Genomic DNA, 13,309 nt, shown 5'->3' with positions numbered 1-13,309 from the left:
GTGCTGCAGGTACACTCGACGACTTTATAATTAGAGCGGAATCACTCTTAAGTCACGAAATAGAACTTGCAGAAAGAAGGTTGTCACTTGATCCCTCAAAACTTCCAACATACAGGCAACCTTGTTCATATTCGCCATCTAATGTATCTCACCCAAATGTAACCAGCCGTATTGCAACCACCCCTGTTGTCCTGAACAATCCTGCTCTAGATCTAATATCAAGTGCTGGGGGGATTTCCAATGTGGATGAATTGGTGACCCACGGAATATCAACATGCTTGCGAGCCGTAAAACCAGTGGGAATGATAAACGAAAGTGCTAAGAACGTACAGAGGGGACAAACAATTTGCGAGATGAAAGGGAAATCTGGGGGTACTGGGATAACAAGCAAAGGGGATACCAATGAGCCAGAATATGAGGAGATCTTATGCAGGACCATAGGAATGCAAACTGATATAGATAATTCCTTCCTTCTGTTTAGGTAATGCTAATGAAATAGTTGGGACAGTAGAGCAAACTGTGATGGATATTTTTAAAACTGCTCTATAATCTGTACAGACCCAGATAAACGATTCCATGTAAATTAAAAGGGGCTAGGGAGCCACTTAGGAAGATTAACACCTGATTTGACAATAGAATAGATTACTCCAAAAAGGACAGCTCTAGGGCACCAGTGTTCAGCCCAAAGGGGACCGATTTAATTCCTAACTCTGATGTTCTAATGTTACCCCCGCTGCATAACCCTACGTACTGATACTAGCTGGTGTGCCAGCACTGAGAAGGGAACAAAATAAAACCTGGCATAATCTTAGAAACAAAGCCACAGATTGGCTCTCCAAATATAAAAATGTCAATCCCCACAAAATGAATGAAATATTAATGGTAGGCAAGGGTAGGGTGGGTGGGGGACTCCAATAGACATACAAGGATATTGTAGTGTCATAAATTTTAGGCATCCTCACACAGTTCCTAACTTGTTGAGAGCAAACAAGGAGAAACTAACAAAGAATACCAGTATCCACGCCATTTTTATAGACCGGGTAGCACAGAAATAAATTACAATCGCGGTAATATTTTATTCCCCCATACCTCCAATAGCTTCCAAGTGTTATCACCCCTGGAGGCTGTTGACTGACTATAACTGCTAAATGTTCCAGCTGATGAAATACTGGCAATATCTACAGAAAGCGAGCAAGAGGGAAAAATTAAGACCCCAATTACTATCTCCCTGGATAAAATGGAAGAAGAAAAAGAGCGGGACGAGGGTGGGGATTTACCAATGATTTAATCCCCACTAGCGAGTAAGTCAGGTGAGCTCTGTAGTAATAGTCCAAAGTAAATAAAGAGAACTCCAAACAATTAAATGATTAGTATTTATTCCTGAGCGGTAAAGAATAGATGTAGCTGGAAGGAAGGTTCATCCAAAGAATGAATTCCAACTCCAGTTACAGTACACACAGTAGAACATTCATTTGTAAGAAAACATTCCACAATACATATAAAGAATTCCATTTAAAGGAACATGCAATCACTACACATCCCCCTTCCTTAATAAAAAAAAACAATTAATAAAAACAATATATACAACAAATGTTAAATAATGAATCTTCAAAGAAACAGGAACTTGTGAACCATCCTGAGCTTCAGAATCTTCACCCACAACACCATCTCCCTTTTCAAAATGAGAGAGAAAAAAAACATCCAACCACCCATAATCCCTTTCCAAATCACTACAGAGATTCTCTTCTTAACCAGTCTCGCCTGCTAACTTTGAGTGTAATTTTCCAACCTTCCTTGCAGATTTAACACGCACCATGTGTCCAATACTGATATATACTTCCCTAGTGCCATGTTTCCTATCATAATAATTTTTATTTCTACCTAGTGACCTCAAAATAGATTGTTGAACTTGGTCAGCTTTGCAATCCACTGGCTACAAAGCTCAAAGTGCTGTAATTTTTGCTGTCTAAAAATGTCAGGACTAACTTCACCTATAAAGGAGTCTAAACCTTCACAAACCTGCTTACAGTGTAGCCCCAACGAAATAGAATTATGTGTAGAACTATCAGAGCTGTTGTGTAAACTGTGTTTGTGTCCTCACCATCCTCCTTTTTGAAATGAGACATAAACTCTTTTAAAATTAGCAGTATCTTACTTTTCCACAAAGAAGTACCCTGCTAGAGTAACTCTATACTATTTACTCTTCCAACATAGAATCTCACCTGGGATAGTGCAAAACAGTAAATTCTCGTCCAAAACCTGTACTAGTTACGAAACTCTCCATCAAATCTGATTTGACTTAACTTTTAGCTGAATACAACTGTCAAAGTACAGAGCTTGTCGAAGATTAATCACTGTATTCCTTCATGCTTAACTGCTCTGTGAAAATCACATAGTTGTGCCCCAAATTACATAGACAAACTTTGAATCTCCGCTTTAAATAACACAGTCACACACCAAATGTACTCACGAGTGGAATCAGGTTAATCTTCCCAATGACACCACGTTGTTAACAGCTTGTACACATGTGACTGAGGATGTCAATGACACGGTTTCTTTCAGGATAGGAGAAATCCAATTAGTCACTTAACTCCTTAAAGTCGCGATGAACTGTAGAATTAGGAATTTGGTTCTTTTTCTTTCAAAGACCATCCATGTCGCCATAATTGTAGTAATAGTCCAAAGTAAATAAAGAGAACTCCAAACAATTAAATGATTAGTATTTATTCCTGAGCGGTAAAGAATAGATGTAGCTGGAATGAAGGTTCATCCAAAAAATGAATTCCAACTCCAGTTACAGTACACACAGTAGAACATTCATTTGTAAGAAAACATTCCACAATACATATAAAGAATTCCATTTAAAGGAACATGCAATCACTACAAGCTCCCATTGGTAAATGGGGCAAAAAATACAAGTGACATGCCGATAGACGAACCCACAATATCCACAAGTGTTAATAACCTTGTGCAACTAAAAATAATTTCATGGAATATAGTGGGCCTTGGAAAGAATGTTAGCGATCCTGAGTGGAATGATTACATCGGAACAAGCGATATTTGTCTCCTGCAGAAGACTTGGCCGACAAAGACTCCACACAGAGTAGGGTATAGAACATTTTATGTAGACGCAGTCCCATCGGTAAGAGGAAGACCCTCGGGGGGCCTTGTAATATGGGTGAAAGTAACCATTGATATTAGAGTTACCAAATTATGTATTAGTTCACATGACTTACTTGACATAAAAATAATAACGAAGGATAGAAGGGTGCTGCACCTATATAACATCTACAATAGACCAGGCCCAGCTTCAAAGGAGTCACTGATAATAGAACAAATGGACTCTATCTTAAACTCATTAGACGCAAATACAAGTGTAGTAATAGGTGGCGATTTAAATTGCAACTACGAACCTATTATAGGGCTTGGAAATATTTTTGATGATGAAGACCGCGCTAACAATATCCCTATATTGCATAACATTAACCCGGTTCTGTGTACTGTGTTAGCGCTCCAGATCATGAGGTAGTTGTTGGGCATGGTCTGAGAGCATGTAATGGTCGTTTACCAGCAGACACACCAAAGGCCCCCATATTTTGCAGAAGCAATTCCCAGAGCAAAATTGACTACATAATGGTATCTTTTGACACTTGGTCTTATGTAATAGTCTTAGAGATTATGCCTAGAATAGAGGGAGATCACCGTCCGCTCCAGCTGTTACTTCATAATCCTGTAAGGCTAATTACCGGCCCATTTCCTTACTGCCCTATCTGGCTAAAGTCCTGGAGGCCCATGTGGCTAAATGCCTCTCTAATTTCCTTGAGGACTCCTCCTGTTTTGATCCTCACCAGGCTGGCTTTCGACCGGCACACTCCACAGAGGCAGTAGTCACCACAGTCCTGGACACGCTGCGAGACTGTGCGCACAAACGCTCTCCACAGGCCCTGGTGCTCCTGGACCTGTCGGCCGCGTTTGACACGGTCGACCACAACATCTTGGTCGACCGTGTCGGACAGGCCGGCATACTGGGCACGGCGGCTGGTTGGCTGAGTTCTTTTCTGGAGAACCGCACGCAGACAATATGTCTCAGAGATTTTACTGGCACCAGGCAATCCATCAAATGCAGAGTGCCACAGGGTCCTTCCCTGTCACCCCACCTGTTCAATTTATACATACTCTCTCTGATCCAGACTCTTAGAGACAAACAGGTGAGGGTCTACAATTATGCCGACGACTTACAGCTACTTTTCACTATTGACAACACTTAAAACTCTATCCTGCACTTCCAGTCAACCATGAGGTTCATAAAATCTTGGATGGACCAAAACCAGTTAAAGCTGAACCCAGGGAAAACCCAGCTGGTCCTCACTGGGGACAGCGTCAAGTACTGGGGCCCTCACTACTGGCCTCTGGACTTAAGTCAAGCCCCGACACCCTCCCCATCGGCTAAAACACTTGGAGTAATCGTGGACTGTGACCTCTCATTAAAAGCACAAGTGGGCCAGGTGGTCTCCAAGTGCTTTTTCCAGCTAAAAAAAATCCGAAAGGTTCGGCGCCTACTCACGCCCGAGGCAGTCACCCAGGTCGTGCTTGCCACTGTTCTGTCCCATCTGTACTACGCGAACGCCATCTATCTAGGTCTTCCCAACTACCTATCCAAACGTCTCCAGATGGTACAGAACTATGCCGCAAGGCTAATCTTGAATCAACCGAGGCGACAGGCAGCTACTCCCCTACTCAGGAAATTGCATTGGCTTCCAGTCACCCAGCGCTGTGCATTCAAAACAGGGTGTATGATATTTAAGTCTTTGCACTGCAAAAGCCCCAAATTCATCGACCTACTAATCACCAGATACATACCACCCCGCAATGGCTCTTCAGACAAGCACTGCAATAATCCTCTATCCCTCAGCCACGCCTATGTCACTGTTGATTCTAGCGCCAAGAAACCAATCAGTGATAGTGCGCTCAATAAATATTTTAATAACATAACATAACATAACATAACATAACTTAACATAACATAATCGACTAGTGCAATTAAGAGCAAGGAGGCTAGCCCATGTATGCTCTGATGATGTTTTAGTAAGCGATAACCGTCGCTCACTAAAATGGGCATACATTTTGGAGCATGGTGAAGTATTGGCAAGCATTTACAACACATTTGCCAATATTTTCCGTAGATATATGACTACACCATTGGAGGGAAATACATTTTTAGACTTACATAACAGGTTTTTTAAAGCTCTCGCCCCAATTGTAACTAAAATGCGACTCTGAGGCCCTTGATGTTTTGGGTAAGACTTTGGTCGAGTTAGTAAACTACAAGGAAGGTTTAGAAGAAATAATGGAATTGGATAAGAAAAATAGTATCATATGTCTTAAACATGTTTTTACTTGGTTAAAAAGGATCGGCTTATCACAGTTTTGGGACGACCCATCTACATACACTCAAAACTCGAAAAAGGTTCTAAAATCATCATTTTGGGCATACATTGCGCACAGTGTGTTAAATGAAAGAGCGAGTGGAACCTTAACAAGCAAGTTCCTTACGTTCAAAGATAATGCTCACTTTGAACAATTTTTGGATGAAGTATATCCACCACTTGCTAAAACATTATATATGAAATATAGATATGGAGTATTGAGCAGAAACACAAATGTAGCAAGGTGGTCAAACTGTCCTATTGAGAAGAAAGATGATTTATGCACTTTATGCCCAGGTAAAGTTAGAGAAGATGAGTCGCACATCCTGTTCTTTTGTCCTGCTTATGCTGAAGCCAGAAAAAGATGGATGTTATGTTATGTTATGTTATGTTATTAAGTCACTTATAAAGCGCGCTAACACTGATTAGTTTCTTGGCGCTAAAATTGACAGTAACACAGCCTAAGGTGGAGGAGGAGGTGGATTAAAAAGCTTGTCTAAAGAGCCAGGTCTTCAGAGCTTTCCGAAAAGGTAGGAGGTCTTGGCAAGATCGGATCTCCAGGGGAAAGGTGTTCCATAGACAGGGGGCAAGGGTGGCAAATCTACGACCACCAGAGCGTTTGAGTTTAAAGGGGGGGGTCTGGAGCAGGGCTAGATGGAGTGAGCGGAGGTTACGGGAGGGGACGTGTCTGGTGATCAGTTGATTGATAAATTTAGGGCTTTTGCCATGTAATGACTTGAAGACCATACAGCCTGCTTTAAAATAGCAGCGTTGTGTGACTGGAAGCCAATGCAGCTTGATGAGAAGAGGGGTCGCAGCCTGCCATCTAGGTTGCTTTAGAATCAGCCTAGCAGCGTAGGATCAAACCGCTCAGTCTAAATTTAGGTGTGAGGTCACACAAAGAGGCGGAATGGATCTTAAAAACTGATACTAGCCAGGTTATCATCTTTGGTATTAGCAAGTTTTTTCCAGCAACTAATTTTGTACAAACAAAAGTGGGACTGACATTTTAGAGAAATCTTGCACTGTTATGCAATCGATAAAAATAGTGGAGCAACTCCTAATGAAACGTTACTGTCAATTTTATTGCTCAAGAATCAAAAGTGTATATATATTAACTGTCTAAATGTTTTAAATATACTGGAATATTCTGACTGACCATGGATTTAACCTCAAATGCCATATGTATTCTTATTATTAATGCGTTTTTAACTATTTAAATTAAGGTTTTAAAACGTAAGATTATATACCCCCAACTGTGTTTCCTTCTAATAATTACTTGATTGAACTTCTACTTGGTACTTGTAATAATATCAGTTTATGTTTTTACGCATCTGAAAATGTTTTTATCTGTTATGGTTCTAACGTACCGAAATGAAGATTATGAAAGAAAGAGTGGACAGGGCTTCCTCTAGCAATCCCAATGTGCTCTTCTAGGGGGTAATGTGTTAGAACAGCCTTCGGCTTATCAGAGAGGAGTGTAAGACATATACAAATACACACAATAGCCAATACAGTTGCATACAACTCAATAGGGAGAGCCACACCAATTTATAAAAATAACAAGTATCTTTATATATATTTAGGCACCAGAATCAATACAATGAGGTAAGTACATTATCAATAGAAATTCTTTTGTATTCACAAAATTGACAAAATGCAATTTTCAGACGCTGCAATGTCATCCAATGGGAGGAAGAACAAGTACAGCATTCAGGTACAGTAAAGCGACTTACATGGGAAAGTTCACGAGGTGTGAAACCACGGTGGACTATGGCTCAGAAAGGTTGGGGTACCGCACTGACCCCTTTGGCCCACTTCAACTAGGGCTTGGAGCATTTCTTTCTGGGTGCCTGCAGGATGCAGGGAAGCAGGTCCCCAGCTTCACTGGCGGTCTTGGTTCCTGGAAGAAGTACTGGCAGGTCTTCCAGGTTTTGAAGACGCAGCAGCTGCAGTACAAGTCGTCTTTTTGCGCAGTTCTCCAAGTCAGCAGGCTGACTGGCAGTGTTGTCACCAAGTCAGTTGCTGGATTTTCAGTTCTTGCTCTTTGCGACTCTTCACGTCTGTCCGGTCGGCAGGATCTGAATTTTGGTGCAAGGGCTCCCTGAATACTGAATGTAGGGTAGTAGCCAATGGTTTTCATGCTCTCTGTCAGGGAAGCTTGCACAACTGCTGCTTATGATTTTCATGTTTTGTGCAAGAGAAGCTTGCACAGCGGCTGCCCATGCTGGACCTCCTTTGCAATGGTGGGTTCCACAGCTGCTCACTGTAATGTACAATTTTAGCTGCTGTCCAGGCTGCACCTTTCCTCTGCAAGGAAAGACATCAGTGCTGCTGCTCGTGGTGTGCCTGTTCTGAGTTGTGAATGATGCCTGCGTAATTGTTGATTCCCCATGGCTGTTAACCACCATGTGCTTTGCTCTTGTGCATAAAGGGACTTTACACTGGGGATGCATGTTCTGTACCTCTTTAACTCTTCTTTGTGAAGTAATTTCGCATTCCTTCCTGCGATATACCAGAGTTAGATTAAAAGCAGCCACACTTTAGATTTGCATAAGGCATACTTTTGTTTTGAGTGGCACGGTCCACGGGAAGAATAGGTTGAAACGCAGTGCCGCAAGCCTTCTTGCCGCACTGCTCTACGTCAAAAGAAATGGGCAGGAACGTGCTGTATCAATGAGATGCGGCACATTCCTGCCGTTTTTAACAGTGCTGGTGCACAATGGCTGCCATGGTACAAGTATGTCTGCGTTGAAATCAGGTTGATTTTGTAGGGGAAGAGTTGCCTTCCTTCAAAAAAACAACCCTTACACCACCCTTGGGGAGGCGCAGGCTTTTGACACACGCCCTAGTTTAAAGCATGTTGTAAATCTGGGAATGTGTCAAATGCCACGGGTGTAACATGGGAGAACTCACCTTAATGCCCATGGCACGCCTCCCCCTCACAGTGTAAGCCTCACAACAAATCTACGGGGTCATTTGCCACTGGAACGTCATTAAAGTGATGTTGTGGTGGTGCACTGTGCTTGCAAATAAGCCCCTAAGCGTGTTGGAAGACATTATGGCTAAAACAAGTAGACCCTCATTGAGGAGTGAGAGTTTCTCTGAACACATCCACCACTGCTTTCAACACTTTTCCAAGGTTGCCAATAAAATAATTATAGCACATCACTGTAAACCAAAGACAATTTAAATTCACCCTTTCCTCTTGTGAGATAACCAACCTCACCAACCAAAAAAACCCTCTCCACTGTGATCAGGCGTTGAAGCACCCTTGATAGGCTAGGTGGCTCCGGTGGGATTCCAATAATGAAGCATGCAACCAACTAGGTTGGTGGGCGAGGGGTCTTTTGATGAACTTAAAGGCTGTTTTAACACTGAGTCTCTCACCTACGAGGAATTGGCAAAGGCAGCATTGCAAATCTTCTTGCTGAGCTGCCCTACACCAATGTGAGATGGCAGGAATGCACCGTATTTATGAAACTGTGCATGAGTGGCCTTTCCCCCTGTGCTGGCGCACAATTTGCTGCATATCGGGCCAAAGTGGGCGGGCTTGCACTATGGTACAAGGGTGCCATTGTGGCAGGCAGATTGATTAAGTTATGAGAGGTAGACCTGGGAGGTAAACATGGTAAATATACTAATACTTCCTTAGAGTTTTTGTATGTGTGGCTCCTCACAGAACCTAGCCGGGAGGCCCTATGGTTTTATTAGGCCACTGGATGCTTTATTTTTCACTTTCCGTCTCAGGGTGGGGAGGGTGGTAAATATGGCAATGCCTCCCTGGATATCTCTCTAGAAGGGAAGTGGTGTAGGAAACCATAAGAATACAACTGATTAATGTGTATAATACCAGCATATAACCAAGGAACAATGTATAAAAATAAAATATTGTTATGTTTCTCTTTTATCTTCACAGAGAGTCGTGTTTTCGACCCAACAGCCTTCAGAGGTACATCTATAAGTTGTTTTGCATCCTTGAATGTATATTTTCAGTCCGCTCCCTGTGTAGTACAGTGTGCACCAACATATGTAACAAGTGTAACATGTTACATAGAAGACATATATTAGAAACTCTCCATGTCTAGAAAGATCTGTCTATAGGCCAGAAGGGTGGGTGGCCACATTTTACCAACAGCAACCTAAAAAAGTGTTACTTACCTCAAAAGTAGTTCTTTAGGCCTCTCTGCACACAAAAAAAACAGGAGATTGGCACTATCTTAGAATATGAGATCATGTGAAATGGCTCAAGGGGAGTTCCTAGCCACTAAACACACGATCCCCTGAGATGACGAGAAACATCCACTACAACACAGTCATAACAATGCACAACTGTTAAAACGCAACTGTCTTTACATCGCAAGCCATTACAACGTATGCCATTACAACGCATACCATTAAAACTCATGCCATTACAACGTATTATAAGGGAAGTAATTGAGATTTTTTTTTTTGTTTTAGTATGTGTTTTGGGGTACATGTGAATAGTCATTTTTATCCCTACACTATCCAAAACTTTCCCTACTGTTGCACTCTCTGGAGTGGGAATAGTAATTTTTACCGCTACGCTATCCAACGCTTTTCCTACAGTTGCACTCTCTGGAGGGAGAATAGTAATTTTTACCCCTACGCTATCCAACTCTAACCCTACTGTTGCCTTAAAAGTATTATATGTTGTAATGGTATGCATTGTAATTGTATGCGTGGTAATGGAGTGATGTGTATTGGTAGTTGCGATGTAAAAACCATGTTGTAAAAGCATGTGTTGTAATTGTTTGCATTGTCACGTCATATATTTGACATGAGGCACAACTGCCCGCACATTACCACCCATCACTCTAATCTGTCGCACATACACCTTAGTACAACTTGTGTCTGATGTTGTAGGTTTGTCCTGAAGTTTAACATGCGTCTAACACATGCTGTACTGGCCTTCATCCATGGGGACCACAGGCTCGCCTGGGTGTCACTCAGAGGCAGTTGGTGGCAAAGCACATTGTAGGGACATAAACATGTACACATAACTAATACACATGCTAATATACACAACAATATGCATATCATTATAAATATAAACATAAAAAAATCACACTTACACTGCCGCTTGATGTTCCGAACCAAGTCCTCGTTATTCTGCAGCACATCCTCCAAGTGCTTAGCCCGCACTGTCGGCCTGTGCCTGCTCTCCGACCCAATTATCGAAGACAGCCGGGTTGGAGATGGTTGAATTGCACATGTCTGTTTGGCCGTAGCGCAGTAGCCAGCCAACCAACATGCACACTTCACGCTTACATGGCTACTCCTCACTGCTGCATTTGTTGCAATGGTATGTGTTTTAATGGTATGTGTTGTCTTGGAATGCGTTGTAATGGTACGTTTTAAAAATACGTTGTAAAATCATGCTATGTAATGGTAGTTGTGATGTAAAAACCCTGTTGTAAAAGCACAAGTAATTTTTTGCATTGTAACGTCATATATTCAACTTGTGGTATGAGGCACAACTGCCCGCACATTACCATCCATCACACTAATCTGTCGCACATACACCTTAGTACAACTTGTGTCTGATGTTGTAGGTTTGTCCTGAAGATTAACATGCATCTAATGGGGACCACAGGCTCGCCGGGTGTCACTGAGTGGCAGTTGGTGGCAAAGCACATTGGAGGGGCAAAAACTCATACACATAACAAATACACATACTAATATACACAACAATATGCACATCATTATAAATATACACAGAAAAGAAGCACTTACCTTACACTGCCGCTTGATGTTCTGAACCACGTCCTCATTGTTCTGCAGCACATCCTCCAAGTGCATTGCCCACAGCCAAATCTATTGTCCAATCAAGACGCTGTTCTCATTCTGTTAAGCAGTATGAGTAAAACGTTTTGCTAGGCTGGAGCAGGCTGGCTTCGTGCCTGCTCCCCAACCCAACTATCTAAGACAGCTGGGTTGGAGATGGTTGAATTGCGCATGTCGGTTTGGCCGTAGCGCGGTAGCCAGACGAAACCAACGTGTGCACTTCAAGCTTACATGGCTACTCCTCACTGCTGCCAGTCATTGTCAGTAGTGACGCACTGGCCTAGCTCTGCTATCATACTCCGTTTGATGTCAAATAGCATAATAAATAAAATAGGGATAAAATTAATTTATTTTCAACACTTTATGCACAGCATTGTGCGGGTGCGAAGATCCTCTGCTCCCATAAAGGAACTGCCGCTGAGGTCACTGCACTTTCCTCACCATTGATTGCTGCCCCTTGTTAGAAATGGGATTACTGGTTGGCTAAGGCTTGCGCCAAAGCCAGTCAGAAACCACCACTCTAGTCAGGGCAAGGGATTTACACGCTGAAGATAACCCCTGCTCACATTGGAGGCATACGAGCAGTCAGCCTTAACCCAGAGGCAGTGTGTAAAGCTTCTGCGCAACACACACACACACAGGAACAACATACTAGGCACACCACAAAAGGAACTCCACGCAAGGTTATATATAAAAATAGCCTTTGTATTATCATAAACACATTAGAATGGTAATCACACAATATACACTGTGCCAATTGGCACTAGCCAATATTTACAGGGGATTATATACACATGACAGGGGCAATTGGGCCACTCTCAGAACTATAAAAAAGTGATAATAGTAAATGTAGTACACAACCAGTAACTACTGGCAAACACTGTACTCATCATTATATCCTGCAATATAAGTCATATTATGCAGTCAGCATTATAAAAGGCATAAAATACATTATGCGCCAACCTCATAAACCTAAACATATCAGACCATAACCTCCTGATCATAAATCACATTAGGGGCACAAACCATAGTAGAGAATAACCTCACAAGCATAAACACAGTATGCCAATAACCTCATAAACATAAATCACATTAGAGGCATAAATCACATTTCCTGCGTACCACATAAATCACATTGGGCCTGGCGCCCTATCACCCTAACAGTCCCCCTGGGCAACTGGCCTTTGCAGAGTGCTCAAATGCTCTATGTCCCTAATGTCAGGGCTTGGGCTGCCAATGCATCAACATCAAAAGTGCACAATTGCGCTGGGGCAGAAGAGTGTATCTCACTCCTGTCTCACCCAAAAGGCCCCCAAAAAAATGATGGCTTAAATGTTGATTAAAACCCAGATCAGTTGACTGGGGGTGAGTGTTTGTATTGTCAACGCTCCGTCCATCACCAACTTTGGTTTTTGATTAAAACCCAGATCAGTTGACTGGGGGTGAGTGTTTGTATTGTCAACGCTCCGTCCATCACCACCTTTGGTTTTTCTTTGGCTTAAATGTTGTAACTGCCGCTAATTGAAGTGCAGCTGTGAAAGAAATTAGGCACTGGCACTGACTGTGCCCTGAGAGCCCGACTGGGACTCTATAAAACAAATATGCCAAAACATTGCAGCTGCCTGCGCTGGTGCGGCGCAGCTGTGCATAAAATAAAGGGGCCCTGGCACGACTGTGCCCTCGGGGCCTCCACTGGGGCTCTCTGAATAAAACTGCCCCCATCGTTGTAGGTGCCCTCTATCAGGCGAAGCAGCTGTGAAAAATGGCCTGAGCCCCACTCTGGGACTTGTATCTCTAGAATTGCACCAAATAAAAATGGCACTGGCACTATATGTGCTGTGGAAGCCCCACTCCGGGGCTCCCAAAGTAACCTTTGCCAATGTTGCAGCTGCCCTTTGTCTAGCGGGGCAGCTGTGAAGAACAATCACGGACTGGCTCCAGCCGTGCCTTAGGAGCGACCACAGGGGTGGGCAACGACAATGTGCCCCGACATACCCACCCACCAAACTCCCAATGCGGCCCCACTCACCAAAGTCTTCTCTATGACTTTCTGCCTCCTCCTGTCACAGTCGATC

At 42.8% G+C, this 13,309-nt stretch overlaps 1 protein-coding gene across 4 annotated transcripts in view; it reads left to right on the top strand.

Annotated features, from left to right (window-relative positions):
- The window catches only part of LOC144822040 (scavenger receptor cysteine-rich domain-containing group B protein-like), a 346,782-nt gene that overhangs the window by 114,625 nt on the left and 218,848 nt on the right, over positions 1–13,309 (top strand). For all 4 annotated transcript variants that reach the window (XM_078679110.1, XM_078679109.1, XM_078679108.1 and 1 more), the window contains exon 4: positions 9,346–9,378. In XM_078679110.1, the coding sequence (XP_078535236.1) occupies positions 9,346–9,378 (33 nt within the window). The remainder of the gene's footprint in view (positions 1–9,345; positions 9,379–13,309) is intronic.

Source organism: Lissotriton helveticus, chromosome 3_1 (assembly GCF_964261635.1).
Source record: "Lissotriton helveticus chromosome 3_1, aLisHel1.1, whole genome shotgun sequence".
In the NCBI taxonomy this organism is placed as follows: Eukaryota; Metazoa; Chordata; class Amphibia; order Caudata; family Salamandridae; genus Lissotriton; species Lissotriton helveticus.
Note: the sequence above shows the minus strand (reverse complement) of the source record. Positions and strands in the feature narration are given on the sequence as shown.